A 26,146-nucleotide genomic window follows, 5' to 3' on the forward strand; every position below is an offset into this window, starting at 1 on the left:
TAGCAAATAGATTAAGCTGGCATTTGAGACACAAGCATTCCATATTCAAGTACCTGGGATGAGTCCTGCTTCTGTTTCCAATCCCACTTCCTGCTGATCTGCCTGGGGAGCAGCAGCAGATGGCCCAGGTGCTTGGGCTTCTACCCACCCACATGGTACACCCAGATGGAATTCCTGACTCCTGGTTAGACTTGGCCCAACTCCAGCTGCTGCTGTAGGTTGGAAGAGCTCTTTCTTCGTTGCTTACTCTGCCTTTCAAGAAAACAAATATAATTCTTAAGAAGATTTTTATTTATTACTTCTATTTTTATTGAAAAGGCAGATCAGATTTATGGAGAGACAGAAGAGATCTTCATTCTGCTGGCTCAGAAGAGCTCGGAGCCTCTTCCAGGTCTCCAACGTGGGCGCAGGGTCCCAAGGCTTTGGGCCACAAGCAGGCAGCTGGATGGGAAGTGGGGCAATTGGGACACAAAAAATTTTTAAAGTTCGGGCCTGGCGGTGTGGCCTAGCGGCGAAAGTCCTCACCTTGAAAGCCCCGGGATCCCATATGGGCGCCGGTTCTAATCCCGGCAGCTCCACTTCCCGTCCAGCTCCCTGCTTGTGGCCTGGGAAAGCAGTCGAGGACGGCCCAATGCATTGGGACACCACCCGCGTGGGAGACCTGGAAGAGGTTCCTGGTTCCTGGCTTCGGATCGGCGCGCACCTGCCCGTTGCGGCTCACTTGGGGAGTGAATCATCAGACAGAAGATCTTCCTCTCTGTCTCTCCTCTTCTGTGTATATCTGGCTGTAATAAAAAAAAAAAAAAAATGAATAAATCTTAAAAAAATTTTTTTTAAAGTTCTTGGACCCATATTCTCTGAAATATAAAATCATTTAATAATTAATGACAGAATTTCTTAAATCCTCACCTTGCAAATGCCTTGCACTCACATGGGAGATGGGAAGAAGCTCCTGGTTCCTGGCTTCGGATCAGCTCAGCTTTGGCCATTGTAGCCATTTGGGGGAGTGAAAAGTAGGATGGAAGATCTTTCTGACTCTTCTCTATAAATCTGATCTGTCTTTCCATTAAAAAATAATAATAGATAAAAAGTTCTTTTTTAATTGCTGCATGGGTATGGTATCTTTTTTTAAAAAGCATTTATTTATTTATTTATTGATAGGTATGGTCCCTTTCTTGACCCAGTAGAGGTGACTGGGGCATGCTTACCAGTTGAGCTCACATACAGAACTGTATGCTCCTTTCTGAATGTGCTACCCTCCAGCAAGTTTCTCTATGAACATTCTTCTGAAAAAGAAGAAAATTACAGGCCCTCAGAGACTGCCATTTAATGACAGTTTGTATATGTGAAGCTAAACTTCAAGTGGGGACCACAACGTCCCTTTATTAAAGGTTCACTCTCAACCATAAATAAAGAAATATCCTCTGCCCCAAAGTGACACTGGGAAAGATTATTAATCAAGATAATGTATACAAAGTGGTTAAAACAGTCACCAGTGCATAATAAAGTACTGCCACAAGAGTTATTACTGCACTTCAAAACACCCCAGAGGCAGTGCCAAATGAAGCCTAACCTTAGATCATAAGCAAATTTTCTCCATCTGAATATAAGGATTTATTTCCCTTAACCTTTTCCAAATAAATAGAAGGAAGCAGCACTTTCACTTCCACTGCTATGGTCACGGAGCTCATGTCCCTACCTGGTTTGTTTCACTCACACCTGCGAAGTCAAACTCCAAGGCTGAGTCTCTTAGCTGAGTGTCTCTGTGGAGAGCACAGGGACCCTGCTGTCCACCGACTATCACATGCACCAGCTAGCCACTGCTTCCAAGGGAAGGTCAATGGTCTCCTATCAGACTCTGAATCACTGCCGTCTACTGCTTTCCCAGGCCACAAGCAGGGAGCTGGCTGGGAAATGAAACAGCCAGGGCTTGAACCGGCACACATATGGGATCCTGGAGCATGCAAGGCAAGGATTTAGCCACTAAGCTATTGTACTGGGCCCTCAAACACCCAGTTTTAATCACAGCACCAGTACTTCCATGCTTTGTGACTCTGTGATAGTTACTTAAATTGTGTGTGCTGCTGTTCTGTGCTTTCCTTCATAAACTAGCAACACAATAGCTGTATTCGCAGGATGCTTTAAAACACCAGCACAGAGATCGACAAATAAAGTCCCAGTAAGCACTGGCTGTTAGTAATACCATCTTAAATCATGGCACTGAAACATTCTTCTTCCTACCAGTGCAGCATTCTCAGAGTGTAATCCCCTACAACACAATTACCTGAAAGCTCTTGTCTAAAACAATTTCTAGAAATAACCCCTCAAAAGCCCTGCTGAATTACAATCACTGTGAGGGGACCCAGAAGCCTGCATTAGCAGGAAAGCACCCCAGAGTCCCCACAATCTTCCTCTGCCTCCAAAAACCTGAGAAGTGCTGGACTGGGGCTGTGGACAGGGTGCTTCTTTAATGAAACCACGTGTCCCAGTTAGTCGGGCAGCGCTGAGAGCTGACACCAATAATGTGGTGCTAACCAGAGGTGAGCGAGTGCCACCTACTGCCTCGTTTTAGAATGCAAGGTTGAGGTGGATTCAAGTGCTTTCTCAATAATTGATTCACTTAAACAAAACCTGAAATGATCCTAAACAGGATATACAAACAACAGAAAACACTGTCAGGAGACATGAACTCAGGCTTTACTTAATAAGGAAAAAAATTTCCAAGTTACGAGAGTGTTTTAGAGTTCTAGCTTTATCTAATCAACTCTGCAATTTCAAGGTACTGCTTCCAACAGTGAAGGGGAATGTAACTCTTCAACCGATGGCCTGTGCCAACAGCAAAAGGAAACCCAAAACCACTGGATGCCCTAACTGCTGCCATAAAGCAACCTGCAGTCATACTCACTCTCGCTACACCCTCCCCAGGATCCGAGGGAAAAGCAAGATGAAGAAGGACACACTTTCTGATCCCACACCATCCGGTCAAGTCAGTAACAAAACTGCCCCTGAAGGACACTAAGCCGTAAAGTCAACATGTTCTCCGGAATGTACTCAAAACAACATCCGGACTCCCAAAGCCAACTTCCCCTACAAGCGGCAAATGTATGCAAATAAGGCCAAGAGCCCAAGAGAGATGGATGAAGCTTTATCAATGCCCCATCTACTGTGTTTCAATAATTCAATGAAAAGTAAAAGAAACCACATGTGTTGAATTTTTTATTTTTTTTTTTAAAGAAATGGTAAAATATATACAATGAGGTCTGAATCCCCATCACAGACTGTGGATGATGGTCCGGTTGCGAAGCTCTTGAATGTAGTCTTTGGCATGGTCAAGTGCTGTCTTTGGGGTCTCACGTGGAGGTGGCGGTCCTTCCATCAGCTTCACAAAATAATGGCAGTACACCTTCTCCATGATCCCAAAGCGTCCTCTGCCATGGTAGCGGATGCGTTTCAGGCACTGGCCTCGCCCAGAGGTGGACTCAGCTGTACAGGGCAGAAAAAGAGAATGATAGGAGACGACTATAGCTACAAAATTACAGCTGACAGCTGACCAACTCTGTCCTTTCACCCTCTAGATTGCAGTATCACATAAGCTCATTAAGATTACACGATACAGGGGCCTGGCACGGTAGCCTAGCAGCTAAGCCCTCACCTTACATGCACTGGAATCCCATATGGTCACTGGCTCATGTCCTGGCAGCTCCACTTCCCATCCAGCTCCCTGCTTGTGGCCTTAAAAAGCAGTCAAGGATGGCCCACAACCTTGGGACCCTGTACCTGCGTGGGACACCCAGCAGAGCCTCTGGATCCTGGCTTTGGATCAGCGCAGCTCCAGCCTTTGTGACCACTTAGGGAGTGAATCAACGAACAGATCTTCCTCTCTGTCTCTCCTTCTCTGTATATCTGACTTTCCAATTAAAGAAAAAAACTTTAACAATAAAAATAATAAAAAACAAATAAATTTGAAAATGGAAAAAAAAAAGATAACATGAGATACCACTGATCAGGCATCTCAAAACAAGTTAACTCCTGAGCTCGAAGAAGCATGCAGTGTTCCAGTGCTGGAGAAACAGACTCAGGCTGGCAAGGCCCCAACATCCACACACTTTACATACTGAAAACAAAATCATACATTTCAGCTGGTGGCAACTGCTAGAAAGGAAATAAATCATAGGCATGTGCCAGAAACTGATGGGACACTGGGGCAACTGGGGGTAGGTGTCACAAGCAACCGTGGGACAGATCCATCCGACCTAAAGCCAGGACATGCCAGGCTCACAAACTGCAGGGACGGGGGGAGAGCAAGCATGTCCTTGCGGTGGGAAAACAAAAGGAAGAGCAGATAAGGAACAGCAGACAAAATAAGAGCAGGGCGGAGAGGAACAAACCCGAAGAGACATCAGGGATGAAGGCAGGGAGACAGATTACATGAGAGGACTCCAAAAGTGGAAAAATGAAGTAAAAACAAATCAGTTTGTTTGGCTGGAAAAATCTTTTTTAAAAAGTCAAAATTTTCCAAATACCTGTAATACTAATAGTGTACATGCTTTTATTTCATCCCAGATTCACAATTTATGTTTTATTCCCAAAGGACTTCTATCAAAGAACAAAACTACATGACAGATGTCTTAAACCAATTGACAAGATATACCATCCTCTAACTATGCAGGCAGTATGCACACAGAATGTACTCAGGTGCTTTCTGAGTGAAAGCAAACATCAAAACTTCATAAACAAGAATGACTGTACTCTTTCAACATACATCAATATGTATTAAAGAAGCAAATATTTCCTATTACTATTGTGCAGGTAAATGTACAAATCTTCCCATCTTATTATTACAAGTCCTCTCTTCTCCCTCACTGCATCATTCTTACCTCAAAAAACTGATGTAAAGCCAGCCGACCACTTTCCCTAAGGCCAATAACTAAGCAGTGAGACTCTCTTGGTCCACGTCTATCTTAAAGCCTCTTCAGAATGTCATTAATCACTCTAAGTTTGAAGAGGAAACGAATTTTCATGCAACATCAACTATTAGAATTAGACTGATGGCAGGCATATGGCAAATTACCATATAATGAGAACCTATGCTAATAAGAAAGTATTTTCCTTAAAACACCTACAATTTTTTCAGGGTATTATACTATAACATCCACTGATGAACCAACCTGATAGCAACCAAGAAACCAAACGTTCAAAATTCAAATACATTTCATATATATATATATATATATATATTTATTTATTTATTTTTATTGGAAAGGCAGATTTACAAAGACAGAAAAGATCTTCATTCCACTGGTTCACTCCCCAATGGCTATAGTGGCTAGAGCAGAGCTGATCTGAAGCCAGGAGCCAGGAGCTTCCTCCAGGTCTCCCATTTGGATGCAGGGTTCTGAGGCTTTGGCCCATCCTCTGCAGGTTTCCCAGACCATAAGCAGAGAGCTGCTTAGAAAATGGAGCCAGGACAAGAACTGTGCCCATATCCCAGCGCTTGCAAAGTAAAGATTAACCATCACACTGGGCTCTCAAATAGATTTTTTTTTTCTTAAAGATTTGTTTTTATTGCAAAGTCAGATATACAGAGAGGAGGAGAGAGAGAGGAACATCTTTTGTCCGTTGATTCACTCCCCAAGTGACCTCAATGGCCTAGCTGAGCCAACCTGAAGCCAGGAGCCAGGAACTTCCTCCAGGAGTCTCATATGGGTGCAGGGTCCCACAGCATTGGGCCGTTCTCGACTGCTTTCCCAGGCCACAAGCAGGGAGCTGGATGGGAAGTGGAGCTGCCAGGACATGAACCCGTGCCCTTATGGTATTCTGGCGCTTTCAAGGCCACTGTGCTGGGTCCTCAAATAGATTTCTAAAGAACCAAGTGTCTAGATCTTTTCTAAGAATATATTGAGATAATTCAGTTTCCAGCATTTGGTAAGTATCCCACTAGGGTAATCATTAAGCAAAAGGCTTCCCTGGTCTCAGGACCAGGGATCGGTGGTAAGGTACAGTTCATACCCCGAGTGGTCGCAATGGGCAGGGCCATGCCATATCAAGCCAAAGCCAGGAACCTGGAGCTTCCTCTGCATTTCCCACATGGGTGCAGGCTGCAGGGACACAAACACCTAGGTTATCTTCTGCTGCCCTCCCAGGTGCACCGGCAGGAAGCTGGATCTTGAACCAGTGCCCAGTGGGATGCCAGCATTGCAGGCAGGCACTTATTCACTATGCCACAATACCGGCTCACTCCTTGCCCCATGTGATTTTTATCAGAGAAGTTTCATAAATCAAATATCCAATATGTCAGCATAAGCTGCTTCACCATCCTAAGAGTATCCATCTCCTGAAAAGATTACTGGAGCCCGTACCGTGGCTTATCAACTTAAGCCTCCACTTGTAGCACTGGCATCCCATACTGGCACCAGTTTGAGTCCCAGCTGTTCTACTTCTGACAGCTTCCTGCTAATGGCTTAGGAAAGCTGTGAAAGATGAAGCAAGTCCATGAACCCTATACCTGCTTAGGAGACACAGAGGAAAATCTGGTTCCTGGGTTCAGACCAACATAGTTCCAGCCACTGAGGCCAATTCGTGAATGAACCAGTAGTTGGAAGATATCTCTTTTGCTCACCTTTCTCTCTCTCTCCCATACTCATTCTCTTAAAGTCTGCTCTTACAAATAAAAATAAAGAAATCTATTAAAAGGGGGCCTGGCGCAGTAGCCTAGCAACTAAAGTCCTCGCCTTGCATGCAAGGGAATCCCATATGGGCGCTGGTTCTAATTTCAGCAGCCTACTTTCCATCCAGCTCCCTGCTTCTGGCCTGGGAAAGCAGTGGAGGACGGCCCAAAGTCATGGGACCCTGCACCTGTGTGGGAGGCCTGGAGGAAGTTCCCGGCTCCTGGCTTTGGATCGGCGCAGCTTTGGCTATAGTAGCCACTTGGCCCCTGTTTCTTGTACTCTCTGTATATCTAGATGGCTTTCCAATAAAAATAAAATAAATATTTTAAAAGAGAGAGAAAAGAGTATGTAGGTAGAGCAATGATTTTTTAGCAGAAAAAATATATAAGGAGATCTCTGCAATAACGGCGTCTTGATGTGGGACTGGTTAAGTAAACTTCTGCTTAATGGCAACAGTAAACTGTCTCTCCGATGGGGATGGCAGTATTAAGCTTCTCAGACTACTTTTCTTTATTACAATTATTGAAAAGGATTTAAAAAACTATTAAAAAAGGATCTGAAGACAACCCCTATTTCAATTTGTATGTGAATTATATTATAAAGTCAAGTAAGATTCCATATTCATATAAAATCAAATAAAATTGATTAAACTTCATTTGAAATTAGAATCATAAAGCAGGAAAGGGCAGTAAGGTTTAAATGAACAACCTGCTCCTCTCCCAGCTCGTCCCTCTCAGCATTCTGCAGTCCTCATCCCCACCATTTTTATTCAGGCTGTTCCCAGGAGAAAATAGATATGACTTACTTCAGGGGACCCATAGATTCTCAGTTGCCATTTTGGTTTCCCTCTGAATCTGTGCATGCATCAGGATAGAATTAGTTATAAAGATTAAGCTTTAAAATAAGAAAACTAATTTGAATTTCAGAAGGTGTGGTTGCTGGCAGCAATTCCTCATGAGCTGGGCTGAAATTTTAACCTGCCCAGAATAAATATTTCCGGGAGGGTAGAGGTTAGAGGACGAAGTAGAATTCAGGTGATGCTTCTATTACTCTAATCCAGGGATTGGGAGCCTTTTATCCACCAAGGGCCATTTGGATGACTCTAACATCATTTGTGGGACATACAAAACTATCAACTTAAAACTTATATAAATTTATTAAATTTTGAGTCCTACCTATTGTTGCATGGCCAGGGTCAAACTGAATGATTGTGCCTGCCTCATACGACCTGCAGGTCACATGTTCCCCACCCTACTCTAATTGCTGAAACACTGTAAAGCACAACTCCATCTGAAATGTTTCAGCCCCTTTCCTCCTCTTCAGGAACAGCAGTTCCCTATATCTTGAATTTAAGTTATCTTCAGATAAAACAGTCCTTATTTGCAGGTTTGGTAGAATGAGACAATTTTGTTTCAATATCAACATCTTCAATGATAAAAGTGCTAATTCAGGAGTAACTGCTGCTGAAGAAAACAGAAAACAGTAACGCCAGGGCCCAATCCAATAACTCAATTAGCTAATCCTCCCTATGTAAGTGGCACTGATTCATGTCCTGGCAGCTCCACTTCCCATCCAGCTCCCTGCTTGTGGTCTGGGAAAGCAGTAGAGGACGGAACAAAGCTTTGGCTCCCTCCACTCAAATCAGAGACCTCGAAGAAGCTCCTGGTTCCTGGCTTCAGACTGGCTCAGCTAGGCCATGGTAACCACTTAGAGAGAGAGCCAGCGGATGGAAAATCCTTCTCTCTGTAGATTTGCCTCTCCAATAAAAATAATGAAAAAAAAAAAAGAAAAAAGTAACTCCAATTACTACTCCACTTTCTGTGGTGTTAGAAGAGCATCAAGGGCCCGGCAGCATAGCCGAGCTGCGAAAGTCCTCGCCTTGAACGCCCCGGGATCCCATATGGGCGCTGGTTCTAATCCCGGCAGCCCCATTTCCCATCCAGCTCCCTGCTTGTGGCCTGGGAAAGCAGTCGAGAATGGCCCAATGCATTGGGACCCTGCACCCGCGTGGGAGACCTGGAAGAGGTTCCCGGCTTCAGACTGGCTCAGCACCAGCCGTTGCGCTCACTTGGGGAGTGAATCATCGAATGGAGGATCTTCCTCTCTGTCTCTCCTCCTCTCTGTATATCTGACTTTGCAATAAAAATAAAAGAAAAAAAAGAGCATCAAAGAGCTCTGCAATAACGATAATAATCTTCTAGCAAAAAAGCTGTGTGGCGTACATAGCAAAATACTCCCTTATGTTTGTACAGAGCATCATGCTTCCCAAAGTACTGCCACGCACATTAACGTAACATGGTCTCAAAAAAGCAGATACGATCAGAGATAATGCTTCAGGAAATAGTGACCAAAGGGGCAAAACATGAGGGTCCCCTGAGCCTTTCAAGGCCACTTGTCTCTCTCAGTACTACAGATCCTCCAAGGTTAAGCGACAAGACACTTTTAGGGATCCATACCTGATCTGACACATCAGAAATGAAGATTTTTTTTTAAGTCTTCCTGTGATACTTCATTCCTTCTAGCTGACAATAAATTCATAATTTTAAATTTAAAAAATGCTCTTAGTTTTATTATGATAAAGACCACTATATGCAGTAGTCTTACAATCTATTATTCATTAATTATTGGTAGCAGGTTTCAGGAGTTGTCTCATTACAGAAGTATTAAAACAGTACAGTTATTACCAATTTTAACATATTAATAATGACATGCTAAAGGCTGAAGAATAAGCCAGCATCAAAAAATTCCACTGGCAAACCAGTCCTAAGAAGTTAGATATCGAAGAATGTTGTTAAATAAGACATGGTATTACTATTGGGAGACAATTCAAAATGCTACGAATACTATAAATCGTACCTATATATAAATTGGACCTGAATTCCACATTGTGATCTCTCACCGCCATATCTTGTGCTTCCAAGAGAACCTGAAACAAGGAAAACAAAGGAATTTATGAGGCTAATTCTGAACTGCAACAGAATTGAATTTCTCATCTTTTGTTATCTCTGCAATATGACTGCTAATCACTTGCCTCCAATTAATAATCAATTTTCAAGAGAGAGTATTTAAGGATAAGGATACCAGGGAGAAGGGAACCTGGAACTTGCTTTCCCTAGATGAGAATTGGAAAATGAAAAGCACGCAGTCTACTCTGCCAAGTTGTAACTGGTACATGTAAGGTGTGAAGGAGAAGGTGGTGGCACTGGTGCACAGTTGTGTATCTGAGTCAAGGACTTAACCAGAAAGGTCAAGAAATTCAAGGGCCCAGCACAGTAGCTTAGTGGCTAAAGTCCTTGCCTTGCATGTGGCATGATCCCATATGGGCGCTGGTTTGTATCCCAGCTGATCCACTTCCCTTCCAGCTCCCGGTTTATGGCCTGGAAAAGCAGGGAAAGACAGCCCAATGCCTTGGGAACCTGCACCCACATGGGGAATCTGGAATAGGCTCCTGGCTCTTGGCTCCTGGCTTCAGATCACCTCAATTCCAGCCGCTGCAGACACTTAGGGAGTGAACCAGAGGATGGAAGATCTTTCTATATCTCCTTCTCTCTGTGTATCTGACTTTCCAAGAAAAATAATTCAAAAAAAAAAAAGACGAAAGAAAAAGAAATTCAAGAGCTAAAATTTACCATTTAAAAACTCCAGAAAAAAATTCATTAACAACATCAGAGAAAAAAAGCACATGAGAATTTCCTATAAGAAGTTAATTACTAACTGTCTCCAGAATACACTTTCATTCAAAGAAGACAAGTGCTGTCACAAATAACAGAAACCAGATCTTTTATTCCTTTAAGACAAAAAAATGTAGTACATGGCTTGGTATACAAAAGATAATAAATTTATTGAGTTAATTAAATATAATAAAATCATAGCATCGTAAGACTCTCTCATGTCTGAACCCATCAATATCAATCATTCCATTTACTAAACTCAAAAGTAAGAACTCATTTTGGGTGAGAATTAATTGGAGATTTACCAATATCCCAAGACAGTGAGGAACAACTGTCAACATAACTTATTGAAATAAGAATATTCATGTGTGTGGAATGAGGCCGTACAATTGCCTCTAAACACATTAGTACCTGTGGAATCAGCCACAAGAAAAAGAACCCAGATAGTTTACGAGTCTTGCCCATCGTTACAAGAACAGTATCATGGAAAGGACTAGATTTCAGGGCTATGGAGTTTCAGTCCAATGGTCTTTCTATTTAATAAATTTCCATGCAATAAAATTCTAAGAATCATGTGCAGAACTGGTTAAAAAAACTCATAAAAAATAGATCAAGCCACAAATCAATAAAAATAAAGTCTATCACAGATCATAAAATAATTAATATCTGCTGCAATTAAAAACATGTGAGAAAAACAAATATTCCAAGCTTATATAGTCTCAAGGTAAAGAGGTCAATGACTGAATGCCCTGCTTCTCCATCACATAAAGTGTGTTTACACCAGGAAAGCTGGGGGTCTTACAAGTTTACCTCTTTAATTATCTGTGCCCCTTTCTTGTCACTGAACTCCAACTGCGCCAAAGCCTGGTCAATGGACATTCCTCTTATCTAGAATTAAAGAGTGAAAGAAGAAAACAGGTTAATTTCCAAAGTTTCTCTTTCAATAAAAAGCAAGCATCTTACATAATCCAAGTAACTTCTAGAAACCATGAACTAATCTAGAGAAAAGAAAAGAAAGCAAGTTTACAAAATGATACTACCCATTTTAGGTCAAAATCAAACACATTAACCAGAAAGCCTAGGTTGCACTAGCTTCACTGCTACTGAAAGGCAAAAGACATGACAGACAAACACCAGAGTTGGCAACAGCCCAAGGCAGCTCCTTCTCCTGCAGGACAAACTAATACACACAGATCTGCTGCTTTTCTCTCGCCTCATCCACAAATTCATTTTCCAGGATCGGGTAGGGCACCTTAAAAAGCAGCACTCTGAAACAGATTGAATCTACTTTCACAGGTAAACAATGTTCTTAGTCTCTGCTTTCAATCAGAACCCTAATGACTTATTTTATTGATTTAATTTATCAGAAATTAAAAACTAAACCATACCTTTCTGAACAATTATTTTTGATAAACTACCAGTTGTCTGAAAACGTATTTGTTATTTCTAACTTCTTGAAGACAGGGCAAATTTTTTTTTCCTTTTGATTCCTCAAAACGCTATGGGAAAAAAATATATATAATTTCTTTGCTAAGTATTATATGGTTGCAATCAGGCTGGCATGCAACACAGCACTGTTAAAACTATTGTTTGTGATATCAAAATCTTATATCAAAATGTCTGGTAAGAATCCCACAAGCTCCACCTCCAAGCCAGCTTTTTGCTAATGTGCCTGGGACAGCAGCAGACAGTAGTCTAAGCACTGGGCACTGGGGTCCACGCGGTAGACCAGATGGAGTTGCAGGCTCCTGGCTTTTACTTGGTCTAGCTCTAGATGTTGCAGCTATGGGGCAATGAGTAGATGGAAGATCTCTTTTCTATCTCTCTTTATTGTTCTGCTTTCCAAGTAAATAAATAAATCTGTACATCATAGTTGTCACTTTATCTTTTAAATTTTAATGAGTTTTTATTTTTTTAATTTTAAAGGTAGAGCTACAGAGAGAGAAATAGAGATCTTCCATCTCCTAGTTCACTCCAAAGCCAGGAGCCAGGAGCTTCGTCTGGGTCTCCTGAGTAGATGCAGGGGTCAAACCACTTGGACCCTGCTCCACTGCCTTCCCAGGCCATTAGCAGGGAGTTGCATCAGAACCAGAACCCACAAGAGGTGCCAGTGCTACAGTCGAAGGATTAGCCCACTACGCCATGTGCTGGCCCTGAGAGTTGTCACTTTAACTTACCAATTTTGCCAGATACCACATCTTATCTTTGCTGTATTTTATTTGTCTTCGACAGTGGTAGATTTCCTTACAGAAGAGTAAAAGATTTCAATGAAAACATCTTAAAAACATTTACCTCATTAAAAAAAGGAAAAACAGTAAGTTAAATAAATTCACAATTAGGGAACATAATTGAAAAATAAAAAAATAAGCATTTTTCATAAGAACAGTCAAAGTTCAATGTGTTTTTGTCAAGAGTATATATTCCAGAATAAGACCCTCTGAATTTGAATTCCAGTTGTACCATCTGCCAGGTATATAACATTGGACAAACCACTTAACCTCTAAGCCTCTTCCTCTTTAAAAGGAATGTAATAGTATAGACTGCCAAAACAACATAAAGGAAACTAAATATTTTTTAAAATGAATAAAAATAAAAAAGGCATGGCATGGTTGATTAGTGGATGAAGTCCTCGCCTTGCATGCCTGGGATCCCATATGGGCACCAGTTCGTATCCCAGCTGCTCCTCTACCCATCCAGCTTGTGGCCTGGGAAAGCAGTGGAGGATGGCCCAAAGCCTTGGGACCCTGCACCCACATGGGAGGTGTGGGAGACCAGGAAGAGGCTGCTGGCTTCAGACAGGCTCAGCTCTGGCTGTTGTAACTACTTGGGAAATGAACCAGCGGACGGAAGATCTGTCTCTCCTCTTTGTAAGTTTGTCTTTACAATGAAAATAAATTATAAAAAAAAAAAAAAAGAAAGAAAGAAAGAAAATCACTTAACAAACCACTCTGTAATGCACGGTACATGACAAGTTCTCAGGCTAGCTTTTATCATCCTCTATTTAAAGTAGCAGACAATTCCTATTTTATTTTTAAATCAATCATCTAGTATACAATTTATAGAGTACAACACACTTTTTCAGTTCATGAATGGAACTTTAAGTGGAACAGGAAACATTTTATAATTCTTTTAAAAAGTGAAAATCAAGTTGAGTTGTCCAAAATTACAAAGCTTGTGAGAAAGAAAGCTGGAAGTCAAAGAACAGGGAAGTATGTGAAGTAGCTAACACAAGGTCTAGCAGCTGTACCTCCCAGAATCCTCCTTCTGATTCCAAAACCCATTTACGCTACTGTATCATACCACCACTTTAAAAAAGTGAGAGTAAATGAATTAGGGGAAAAAATAATCACTCCTGGGAAAAAAAAAAATTAGAAAACATTAAGACAAGGAATAGCAAGAAGATCTCAAAACTTTCCAACACTCTGACTCCTTTCGGAATTTTCATATGCCTTGGAAACAGCAAAGTTTTCCCAAAAGGCCCTCTTTTAATATGTGGCATATTTCATTACAGGGGCAACAGAAGCTGACAGGCTGAAACCTACAGCAATAGTCTGATTACATTTTCAGCAATAAAGTGTCCTGGGAAGCAAAGGAGGAGAAAGAACTGTCACCACTGATAACAGGAACCTACAAAAATTCATCCACTCAATGAAGTCAGCCACAAAGAAACTTCCAACTTACGGACTCCCATTACAGGATATCATTAAACCAAACTGGATGTGATTATCCACAACTTGTGTTTTTATATATATATAAAAAAATTGTTTCCTTACACTGTTATACACTAATCCTAGCAAGAGCTTAAGGAAAAAAAGGAAAAAGATGTTTACAAGCAACAGGAAAGTTCAATCAACCTCTTTTGAAACTATAAACCTCAACATTTACTTTGGGCAGGTGAAATGTCTAAAGGTAATTTCTAAAGATTAAGTAGACAAAGTTTCGGGGGGGGGGACTATCCTGGCAAACAGATAAAGAGGCAAAGCCAGAGATCAGAAAGCCAAGTCATTTATCACTGCCATTAACGACACTGCAGTGAACAGTGCGTAAAGGCAGTGGGCACACAACACACAAAAGGCTCAAACAAAGGAATAACCTAAATCTAAAATGCCTAAATCAAACAGCCTAAAAATCTCTTAAAATTTTACATCTTGCTTTCATTCTAGCTTGGAAGGCACAGATAGACAGATATAGATTTTTCCGTGCAGGATTTCTGCCACAAATATCCAGGGTAGCCAGGGATGGGCCAGTTTGAAGCCAGGAACCCAGAAAGCTATCAAAGTCTCTCAAATGGAGTGCAGGCACCGGAGTACCTGACCCATTATCTGCCGCCTCCAGGGTGTGCACTGGCAGGAAACAGGAACTGGGAGCAGGGCTGGGGCTCAAGCCAAGCTCCCTGATAGGGGATGAAATGCAGGTAACTTAACCCATGAGCCGAATGCCTATCCCAAGAAATCAGCTTATCTTTATTCCCACCACCCTTAAGTTTTATTTTTTTATTTCAAAGGTAAAGTTACAGAGAGAGAAAGACAAAGAGACAAAGAAAGAAAACTTCCATTTGCTAGCTAGCTCCCCAAAAAGCTGCAAAGACCAGAGCTGGGTCAGTACCAAGCCAGAAGCCAGGAACCTCTTCCAGGTCTCCCACATGGGTACAGAGACCCAAGGAATTAGGCTATCTTCCACTGCTTTCACAGGCACATTGGCAGGCAGCAGGACTGGAAGTGAAGCAGACTAGAACTGACAACTACATGAGATGCCAGAGGAACAGGGGGTGGCTTTACCCACTCCGCACAGCAACTGGCCATTGGGGGCATTTGGGGAATAAACTAGCAGATGGAAGCTCTTTCTCTGCTTCTCCATCTTTGTGTAAATCTGCCTCAGAAAAAAATAAACCTTTTTAAAAAAGATTTATTTATTTTTATTGCAAAGTCAGATATACAGAGAGGAGGGAAACAAAGAGGAAGATCTTCTGTCCGATGATTCACTCCCCAAGTGAGACACAACAGTCAGTGCTGCGCCATGCCGAAACTAGGAGCTAGGAACCTCTTCTGGATCTCTCAGGTGGGTGCAGAAACCCAAGGTTTTGGGCCTTCCTCAACTGCTTTCTCAGGCCACAGTATGGAGCTGGGTGGAAAGTGGGACTGCCAGGATTAGAACTGGCACTCATATAGGATCCTGGTGCATTCAAGGCGAGAAATTTAGCTGCTAGGCTACTGCGCTGAACCCAAAGCTTTTTTTTTTTTTAAACAATAAATCATACTGATTCAGACCAATATTTAAACAGCATTTTTCTTAATAAAATGTATGCTGTCGGGACAGCTCAATAGCGTAGCAGCTGAAAGTCCTCACCTTGCAAGCAGGGATCCCATACGGGCGCAGGCTCTAATCGTGGCAGCCCTGCTTCCCATCCAGCTCCCTGCTTGTGGCCTGGGAAAGTAGTTGAGAACGGCCCAAATCTTTGGGGTCCTGCACCCGCATAAGAGAGCTGAAAAGGCTCCTGGCTTCGGATTGGTTCAGTTCCACCCGTTGTAGCCACTTAGGAGAGTGAATCAATGGAAAGAAGATCTTCCTCTCTGTATATCTGGCTTTCCAATAAAAATAAAATAAATCTTAAAAAAAATGCATGCTGTCAAGTTCACAGAAAAACTAAGCAAATGACTTAGGTAAGATTTATCATCCCTTTGAATCCCTTAGAGCCTACAGAAGATGCTTGTTGAGCTGAACGATTTATAATTAATGCAGTAACTATTTCTACAGTGCTTATCTCAGTTTATTTTCTCAGGGATTTAAATGCTAACACATCATGCATGCTATTATTTCTTTAAGTTTTTTTTTTTTTTTTTTTTTTTTTTAGCAGATGTGTATATACTTCACAGCAAATTTACATTAACCTAGAAGTTGGTTTTATATCTCAGACTAGAAACACCTCTGACAGTCTGGAGGGGATACACAAGTTCTGAGCAATTAAAGAAAATTCTCTCATAGGAATGATTAAATGCAAACCACAGGTTCAAAGATTTGTGAATCACAAAAGCAAAAATGAGCAAGTTAAAGTATTCTAAACATATAACACTGAAAATTCACATACTTGACTTACACACTAGCCACTGCTAACTACTAATGCTCCATTATCAAGAATTCATCAGTAAGCTTCTGGACCAACAAAGTAGACTGTTTCAAACTAAGAACTTAGTTTTAGAATAAAGACCCCCCTTGTTCAAGGAAGTTAACTAAAGGCAGAAGATAAGTAAAGCAACAATAATCCTTCTGAACTACAATGGAATAATTACATATTTTGTGTCAACAAATTATTCATAATTGTACAATTTTAATCTTTACCTCTGAATAACAAAGTACTGCTGGGCAAATAAAAATAAAACAACTCAGCAAAGTTAAGAGGTTAATTCTAGACACACACTTACTGCTGGCCTCCGAGGCTCCCCAGGCAGTTGTGGAGGATAAACGATGCTATTCTTCTTCTCCCATTTTCGAGAAATGTCAAGGGCTGTACTTGTGTGGACACATGATTGGGGTACAATCCTGGGAAATAAAAGGCGGCAAAACAATACTCTTAGAACTTCTCCTAGAGTTTAACCAATCTTCTAACCACACCAATTCCATCTTGACAGAAACAACCTAATGATTTCAAGCAGAAACATTCTATACGTTTTCTGTAATAGACACTGCTTTTACAGAAAATACTACACAGAGCTACTTTACTGGGGACTAAGATAGGTGACAGTTAATAACTCAAATAAGCTAAATAAAAAAGATAGTAACCCAGGATCTCTTGACCTGCCTATGAAACAGTGGTAGTTTAAGTAAGCCCTGTCCTAAAACAGATGTAAAGACCTAATAGATCCCTAACCTGGTTTGTGAAATCAGCCAACTTTGTTGAGTAAGCAAGACAAACACACGACTACAGGCCAACACGACTGGGGCTGAAGATGCTTTTAACTACCAAATCAAGGAGCTACAACTTGATGATGAAGACCCTGAATGCATCACTTCCTGCACTCCCCTCTCCAGGTATTCATTCTCCCCCTGCCATATTAGTAAAAAAAAATAATCTGTGAATAGTGTCCTAAGATTATCTTCACCTTCCCGGTCCCCTTTCTCCTGCAAGACCCACTCACCAAGTTTTACAAGTGTCCCTTAAAATGTTTCTCAAATGCTTTGCCTCCTCTCCCAGATGCCACCATGCCAGGGTAGGACCACAGCAACAGCCTCCAGGCTGACTTGTCTTTCATCAGCCTTCCTAGCTCCAGGCCACCTTTCTCTGCCAGAGTATCAAATGACTCACCCTCCTGTAGCACAGTTAGTCCCGTCATTCTCCAGTTTAAAAACATTTTTTGAGATACAGCAAATGAGTAATTATCTACTTCTATTTTTTTTATGTCATTGACAACTGGGATGGAAGCAGGAAAAGTGGATTAAAATCCTGCAAATTCTAAACTTCACCTCTGAAAAGCGGTTTAAACATAATGACCTAGAAGCAATTAGCTCTCCTTGCGTTCAGATTAATTTCTTGAAATAAGCTAAGCCATCAAAAAGAATCAAAACTTCAAGGAAACACAATTGATTGCAGGTCATGAACAAAGAATGCACAAAGTGGACATGAAAGATTATGTATACGCAAGCCAAGCAAGTTACGGCAAAGACTGCCAGGGTCAATTCACAGGCACTTAAGAGCTAACCAGCAGATGCCCCATAGAGCAAAGAAGGCACAATTAAAGGACTTATAAGGATAATAACTACAATGGATTAAAACATGTCAAAAACGATGGACCCAGCACAGTAGCCCAGTGGCTAAAGTCCTCACCTTGCACAAGCCAGGATCCCATATGGGAGCTGGTTCTAATCCCGGCGGCTCTACTTCCCATCCAGCTCCCTGCTTGTGGCCTGAGAAAGCAGTTGAGGACGGCCCAAAGCCTTGGGACGCTGCACCTGTGTGGGAGACCTGGAGGAAGTTCCTGGCTCCTGGCTTCGGCATGTCACAGCACCAGCCGTTGCGGTCACTTGGGGAGTAAATCATTGGATGGAAAAAAGATCTTCCTCTTTGTCTCTCCTGCTCTGGGCATATCTGCCTTTCCAATAAAAATAAATCTTTAAAAAATAAATATCAAAAATGAAATCCAGGCTTAAATATTAATACTTAAAGTTGTATGTTTGCACTCTTACTCAACACCTGTAATCTGTATGATGCACTTGGCAAAGTCTTTGATTTTAGTCTTCAAACTGCTCAAAATAATCAAATCTTCCTAAGCACATAATTTTCTAAAAAAAATTTGTTTATTGATTTGAAAAGGAGGGAGAGAAAAGAGATTTTCTTTCTGCTGATTCACTCCCCCAAATGCCTACAATAGCCAGGGCTGGGCCAGGAGAAAGAGCGAGAAACTCCATCCTGATCTCCAGATGGGTGGCAAGGGTCCATGTACTTTCCCAGGCACATTAGCAGGAAGCTGAATCAGAAGCAGAGCAGCCTGAATTCAAAGCAGTACTTGCCAGCGCTGCAGTGCAGTTTGACCTGAAGTAAAAACAATACCGGCTCCACTTACTGTATCGTTTCTTTTATATTTTACCTCAAGTTTACCACTCACATCTCATTATCAAGATCAATGCCACCACAATAACTAATAAGATGTTTTCTTTGACATCCATGTTTAGCTTCCAATGTTTTAACTGAAGTGCATAAAACCAGGACACTTGACATTAGCAGACAGAGGACTTCCTAATGAAACTCTAGACCAAAAGATGCGGGGAGAGGCTGTGGAGTCAAGCAGATCTAAGTCCAGATCCTTCTAGGTGACAAGTCGTGGGGAAATCATATAACTTTCTGCAGCTAGTCTTTTCATCAATAAATGGTGTAATAATAATTACCTCATAACCTGAATAAGCTCACTTGAGACGCTACTAATAAAAAACCGAATCTCACACTTTCAGGGGCTCAGCTAGTAACTTCAGGTGTAATGACTGATGGGGAGAATTGCACCTACTTCATCCCTTCCTTATGGATTAATTCATATTCCATACCCTATGATGGCTGCCCAGGGCACTGGAGACAAGGGGCTGGTCTGCTCCGGACCCAGCATGTCTCCCAGGCTTCAGCCTGGAACAGGAGGGGCCACAGAAGCCAGTTACGTCACCAACCTGGCGGGATTCCAGTTGACCAGTGGCACACCTGAATGGACATTCCTTCCATAGTTGGGGCACAAACAGCCCCTTTGCCTGCCCGCGTGTCTACAGGAGTATAAAACTCCTCCACACGTATCTCAGGGGCCCTTTTCACCTCCCTCTTCCTTCCCTCCTGTGCGAAGGGGGCCCAGGAGCGGATTTTCCAATAAAGCTTCCATTACAACTCTGAACAACTTGCTGATATTATTCCACCAGCAGGTAGGCGGTCGGTGGTCATCATCTAACACCCTACAGTTTCTATTATGTAACAAACACTGATGGCTAACATATGTTTAAATTAGCCTTTGTGAATGGTTCACTTCTCCTGTCCCCAACCAAACTGAGTCCAGTGAAAGGAAGGTTTCATATTACACAATTTTAAGCTTCCTTCTCAAGCATCTGTATTTCTATGCTCATGTAATTGCCCCTTTTTGGACCTGGATTTCTTTGTGGAAAGAGGAGCTGGCCAATGTCAATTCTGGGGTCCTGCCTAACCTCAATTCCATCTCTAGCCTTATTACCGACAACATACAGAAACACAACATAAACACAAACCCCTCAGTCAGCCTGAAAGATTTACTGGGGGGAGTTCCATCACTACTTCACTCACCCATTAGCAGTATCTTTTTTTTTTTTTTTTAGATTTATTTATTTTATTACAAAGTCAGATATACAGAGAGGATGAGAGACAGAGAGGAAGATCTTTCGTCCGATGATTCACTCCCCAAGTGAGCCGCAATGGGCCGGTGCTCGCCGATCCGAAGCCAGGAACCAGGAACCTCTTCCGGGTCTCCCACGCGGGTGGGGTCCCAATGCATTGGGCCGTCCTCAACTGCTTTCCCAGGCCACAAGTAGGGAGCTGGATGGGAAGTGGAGCTGCCGGGACCAGAACCGGCGCCCATATGGGATCCTGGCGCGTTCAAGGCGAGGACTTTAGCCGGTAGGCCACACTGCCAGGCCAATTAGCAGTATCCTGAATTCCTCAAAGCCTCAATATATATTGGACAAATTAAATATGAACCTTAATAAATTAAACATTATGACTTAATGACACACTTTCTAAATATCAATAACACTTATAGGACTCAAACAGTTATCAACTAAATTATTAAGCAAATATTCAGCCACTGTAATCTAATAAAATGAAAACAGTATTCCAAATGAGGTAACTGAAGCACTGTATATTAAAATCAAAAGTTCCTGTGTGCCCTCTCCTGGTCAGTTGTTGGAATAACAATGAATTAAAGCATAAAAACAACTTGAAGGAAAAATTGAAAATATAAACTAATACAAAATTGACACTTTTATGAAATTTCATATCTGTGAAGAATCAGTACAGAAAACACATTAAAGAAAAGGCAGAAGCTAGAATTAACAAATGATGGTATGGGTCATTCCCAGGATCCACTGTTCTGCACCCACATGGAGACCCGGAAAAAGCTCCTGGCTCCTGACTTCGGATTGGCTCAGCTCCAGCTGGTGCGGCCATTTGGGGAGTGAACCAGTGGATAATCTCTCTCTCTCTTGTAATTCTGCTTTTCAAATAAGCACAAATAATAATTTTTAAAAAAAAACTATCAAGATAAATCAAAACTTTTTAAAACCACTGAAATGTAGGATCAACTTCTATCACTTTCAAGTTTAAATATTACAGACAAATGGCTTTCATTTACCTGAAAATTATCTCTGTTCCCTGGAATGAGGGTAGATGTGGACCAAGTCTTCAGAGTACCTTCTACACAACACACACACAGGCGCTTGAAGACAAGGCAAGATTGCCAGAACCCAATCACAAAGCGAGTGTGCCCCCCCACCCCCCAGGACTGACATCTGATTTAATTTCTCTCGTTATTTAGGTGCTTTAAACCTACAAATATTTAAAGAAGCTTAACAATCATTTTAAAAACTGTAGTCATCAAACAATATGTACCAAAAAGTAGCAGATATAAGCCTTTTTTTTTTTGGCTTAAGAGTTTATTCACATGAAACAGAATTCTGAAATGAAATCTCAGAATTTTCTAAAGTCACAATCTGAAAACAAACAAAAAGCCAGAAAACCTCCTATTTAGTATCCAAAGTTCATCTTGAAATTGAGTACAATGTATACCCAGGTCTCCAGTAGAATAAGAGCCTTAACTCAATCTCTCAATTATACTCAACAAGGATAAAATGTTCTTTGTTTCAAACTTACTTCTGAGAACATTCAGTTCTCACTTGAGACTGAATAAAAGAACATCCTCCCTCTTGCCTCAATTAAAATCTAAAATAAAGAGGCTGAAGTGAAATGAAATGCATGTTTTCCTAAGTCAATATAATTTCACTTTGTGAAAGTCAAGGACAAACAAAGAAACAACAGCAAACAAAGCAATGCAGCTCTGTTAAGCATTCTCAGGGTTTCTCATCCTCCCCACCACTGACGTGGGGCCACAAACTCCTGCGTTGCAGGGAGCAGGGAGTTGCTGTCCCGTGCACCCACTCGAGACAGCAGCAGCCAGCCAATCAGCCTGAGCTGTAAAAACCAAAGGCATCTCCAGCCATTTCAAATGCTCTGTGGGTAGCAAAACTGTCTCCTGTCTTAAAGTCATTCGGCTGCAGTAACAGTAAGCTGAAGTCACGCTCTAATGTACCCCACAGTTTACTCACAAGCTCATCATCTGTGCCCTTCAGCAGACTGCGTGCTCCAGGAAGGCAGGGATAACCATCCCTCCTACCTGCAAGACTCAGTGCTTGAATCATTTCTCACAGAGCAGGCGCTAAACACTGTATTTGCAGAATGAAAAAAAAAAAAAAGATTGTAGTGACAGCCAGGCAAGGTAAGGAGGCTGTGGGTAAATAACTATGCAAAAATCTCACAAGACAGAGCCTGCAACAAGGTTTTGTTTAGTCAGCAGGGTTCTTCTTAACACAATTTGAAGTCTTTTGATAAGGAACACATTCAACAGACTGCCAAAGGCCACATCTCTCATTTTACACAGACATCTTTCAATTCATTTATTTCTATTTTGTGCAATTAAGCTCCTAATCATTACATCTAGGATTTTATGTGTATGCTATAAACATTATTTACACCTTTTTACTTGATTTTCATATGGCAATTTACTCCATTAGAAAGCTCACAATGAGTGTTCACAAAACTATATGACTTCAAAACTACAAAGAGCCTTTGAGATGATCTAGCAAAATTCAAACCCTTAAAATACAGACTAAAAAGACTAAACTCAAACACTTCTTGTTACTTAGTCCAAGTCCCCAATGCAAAGCAACTGATGCTAACAAACATTATTCAATTATTTACTTGTGTATGGCTCCATACTGGAGTAATGACAAACAACAATTGTTCCTGCCTCCTCAAGACACAAACTACTGAGGGGCAGGGACACATGTACATGAAGCCTCTATATACACTTCCATGCTCAGAGAAAGGAAAATGTCATTTCTCCCTTAGTGGGATCTGAGAAAACTTACAGAAAGGGAAATGGTTGAACAGAGGTTTGACAGGACTACTCTAATAGACCGGAAATGAGAACACAGTATTAAAAAAAAAACACCAAGAAGCAAGTAAATGCACAGCGCATTCTGAAAAAGAACAGGACACAGCAGAAGGAAGCAAAGTGCAGCCCAGCCCTAAGAGCAGGCGAGTTCTGTTTTCTTCTTTAGTTTACGACAAACTCAAACACCTGAAACAGGGCTTAATGCCGGCAACTCATTACTCGCAAGAGGCCTGAGCTGGGCCGGTCTGAAACTAGGGAGCTGCTTCTGGGCCTCCCAGAGGAGTCCAGAAGACTCAAGCCCTTGCGCCATTCTCCACTGCTTTCCCAGGTGAGTTAGCAAAGAAGGATCAGACTGGGGGCCCAGGCCGTGCGCTCCTGGCTGCAACATAACGCCGGCCTCCGGAATAAAAATATTAATGGTAGCTGCAACTGAGGGTGACATTTTCACATACTATGCACTACACTAACGTGTCATTCGCAGCTCATTTGAACCTCCTAAAACATTTACAATAGTTACAATTCTAATACTACTCTCAAATCACACAAGCAGTAACTGAAGCTTACAGAGGATAATTTTTCTAAAATCACACGCTTAAAAATAAGTTAACAGTCCACTTGTCGCCAAAGTCAATGAACTAAACCAAACTACCCCAGAAAACTCACGACCAGATTATCAATCTCCGCGTTTCAATCAATGCACTGCCAAGGAGTCCTGCTGCCCTCTGTGAAGTTCACACAGAGCGCCTGGCGCAACGCCATGCGGGAAGGGATCCGCGGGGTCTACTCAGCGTTCAGGGAGGACCCCATCAGCAACTAGCAAAGGTGGGCGCTACCACGCCAAGCCGGAGCAGCCGAACCGTGTGCGGCAACGTCAGCCGAGGCTGTGGACAGAGCCCGTTACACACGCAGTCTGGCAGTACCACGTCGGGAAAAGGGAGGCGTCAAGGCCAACGCTAAGGCCGTCTGGGTCGGCCCCACACGGAGCAGCAGCGCTCAGCCACTGACCACCGATTATCGGGCCTTACCCCAAAGACAGCTTCCCCCGGATCCTCAGGTTCTGCATCCATAAGGCACCTGCAACATCAACGCAAGCCGTTAACTCACATCTCGAATCCTTCCTTTCTCTGCCCCTTAGTTACTGAGAGAAATCCTTACCCAAATGTTCCAGTACGGCCGCCGCCATCGTCCTCTCGTTCTACGGAAGCCGCGGAGGCCAAACGGCGCACAGCGATGCGCACGCGCAATACTCCGGCTCGCCTCCGGTGTTGTCATGGACACCACGGATGCACTGCCAGGTGTCCTCAGGCCAGCCCCTTACTTACGGCTGAACAACTTAACAAAGCCTCGAAACTAGTGTTTCCAGAAATCCACTAAGATGAAGAAAAAGTGTGGCTTCCCCTCACAAATGATGTAGGAGAGGGGACCAGTCTGTGAATAAGTCACCTCACCTCGACCCGCCGCGGCCCTCAGCTTTCCTCTCAACAAAGGCCAACATGGAGTCACAGCTTATGAAAAGCAATGTAAAAATTTCCTTTTCAAAACAGCTTTCATTTCTTTCTTTCTTCTTCTTCTTTTTAATTAAAAGCGGGCTGAGACACTGGTTCATTTTCCAAACACCTGCACTAGTCCAGGCTCGGGCCAGACATCCCCTGCAGCTGGCATGGAGCCCAGGAACCGAGCCACCAGCTGCTCCAGCCCACCGTGGACAGCAGCGGGCAGCTGGGCTTGAAGGGTAGCTCAGACCAACGCTGGACACTCCAGCATGGGAGGTGCGCGTCCTGCTCCCTATACCAAAGACTCCTAAAAGCTTTAGAAGAAAATAACATCTAAATATAAAATAATTTATGATGTGCTCACTGGTACTGGTCTCCGGACTGGCCACATGGGATGACTTACTCATGGACCCTTACTATCGGATACGTACAACCATTTCACCAAATCTCATTTTATTCCTAACAACAAGTCAACAAAATGTGGATTACCGTCTTCCTTCTTCAAATGAGAAATACGTAAGGCAGGTTAAAGTCTACGCTACCGACTGGCACCACCAATGGCCAATGTAGGGCTGAGTGTCCCTGAACTTAACCGCGCTGGACGCCTCCAGTTACATGACACATCTTCGATTTCGCCGAATTAGAGTCATTCCAGGTTAGAGTTTGCGACACACGCAAGCACTACAGGAGCGACTCTGTACCTGATCCTATTGCTACGTTCGTTGTTTTTCCTCCATAGCACGCATCAGAGAGGGAGGGAGCTCAATCAAATCAAGAGTAGTTCCATTGTCTTTTCTTTTGTCTTTAAACACCAGGTTGCAAATACTGTCTCTACCCTTTCGGATTCCTGATTCGCACCTTCCCCATTTTGTAGATCCCGCCCTTCGCAGCCGGGAGCCGCGGGAACCGAGCGTGCGGTGCGCCGTGGGCCTCGGCGCGCGCCGTAGCTGCGGCCTGCGGAGGCGGGACTCCGGGCCCGGCCAGCCCGCCCCGCTCCGGCGGCGAACCGTCTCGGCTGCCGCCTGCTTCCCTGCGCTCCGGCACCGTCCATCATGGGGCAGGAGCCGCGGACCCTGCCGCCCTCCCCCAACTGGTACTGCTCCCGCTGCAGCGACGCGGTGCCCGGGGGCCTCTTCGGCTTTGCCGCACGAACCTCGATCTTCCTCGTCCGTGTGGGCCCCGGCGCGGGCGCGAGCGCTGGGACGCCCCCTTTTCGAGGTAACTTTCCACCTCTGGGCCTGAGCCTCCCTGTCCGTCCTGCTCTAGGCCGGCCACGGGGCGTCCCTAGCTAACCCTTTTCCCACCGAGAGTGACACGGAAGCCCCGGCGGGAAAAGCATTTCCTCGGGGCCCCTGAGCTGAGTTGCCTCGGGTCTGCGAGCAGGAGCAGCACCACTCTGTGGCCGACGGTCCCGCCTCCCCGCGCTCGCACGTGGGACGGCCGCCTCCCTGCTCCCTGCCTTGCCCCAGCGCTTGAAAAGCCTGTGGCTCACCAGCCCCCGGGAGCCCTGCTGAGGCAGGTGGGGCGCCGGGGCTGCCCGGGGACCCCGACCCCAAGCCCTGTGGAGATGTGGCGCTCTCTGCAGGATGAATGGGCTGAGCTTGCGGCCCTCGGGCTCCAAAGTAAAGTCTTGATTGTGTCCAAGATAGCAC

General features: G+C 43.2%; 2 protein-coding genes across 2 annotated transcripts in view; one reads left to right on the forward strand and one right to left on the reverse strand.

Annotated features, from left to right (window-relative positions):
• Window positions 1–3,207: 3,207 nt before the first annotated feature.
• On the reverse strand, window positions 3,208–24,282 carry MRPL22 (mitochondrial ribosomal protein L22). The gene is made up of 7 exons (XM_058677565.1): window positions 24,157–24,282; window positions 24,027–24,075; window positions 16,759–16,876; window positions 12,517–12,582; window positions 11,150–11,227; window positions 9,525–9,594; window positions 3,208–3,483 (listed from the first exon to the last, which is right to left on the reverse strand). Exons 1-7 carry the CDS (start codon window positions 24,182–24,184, stop codon window positions 3,272–3,274), a joined length of 621 nt encoding a protein of 206 aa, XP_058533548.1. The 5' UTR covers window positions 24,185–24,282; the 3' UTR covers window positions 3,208–3,271.
• A 1,206-nt stretch (window positions 24,283–25,488) lies between these two features.
• The window catches only part of GEMIN5 (gem nuclear organelle associated protein 5), a 38,001-nt gene continuing 37,343 nt past the window's right edge, over window positions 25,489–26,146 (forward strand). Inside the window, exon 1 of the mRNA XM_058677558.1 lies at window positions 25,489–25,712. Coding sequence (XP_058533541.1) covers window positions 25,547–25,712 — 166 coding nt within the window. The 5' untranslated portion in view covers window positions 25,489–25,546. The remainder of the gene's footprint in view (window positions 25,713–26,146) is intronic.

This window comes from Ochotona princeps, chromosome 19 (assembly GCF_030435755.1).
Source record: "Ochotona princeps isolate mOchPri1 chromosome 19, mOchPri1.hap1, whole genome shotgun sequence".
Taxonomy (NCBI): Eukaryota; Metazoa; Chordata; class Mammalia; order Lagomorpha; family Ochotonidae; genus Ochotona; species Ochotona princeps.

What these genes read in the sequence shown, in the direction of transcription:
- MRPL22 (XM_058677565.1), bottom strand. Translation starts at nt 24,184, where the DNA reads ATGGCGGCGGCCGTACTGGAACATTTGG. An exon ending in TGTGGTATCTGGCAAAATTG is followed by an intron (nt 11,228 to 12,516) that starts GTAAGTTAAAGT and finishes CTTTAATTCTAG; the next exon opens with ATAAGAGGAATGTCCATTGA. An exon ending in CAGGTCCAATTTATATATAG is followed by an intron (nt 3,484 to 9,524) that starts GTACGATTTATA and finishes TGCCCTGTACAG; the next exon opens with CTGAGTCCACCTCTGGGCGA.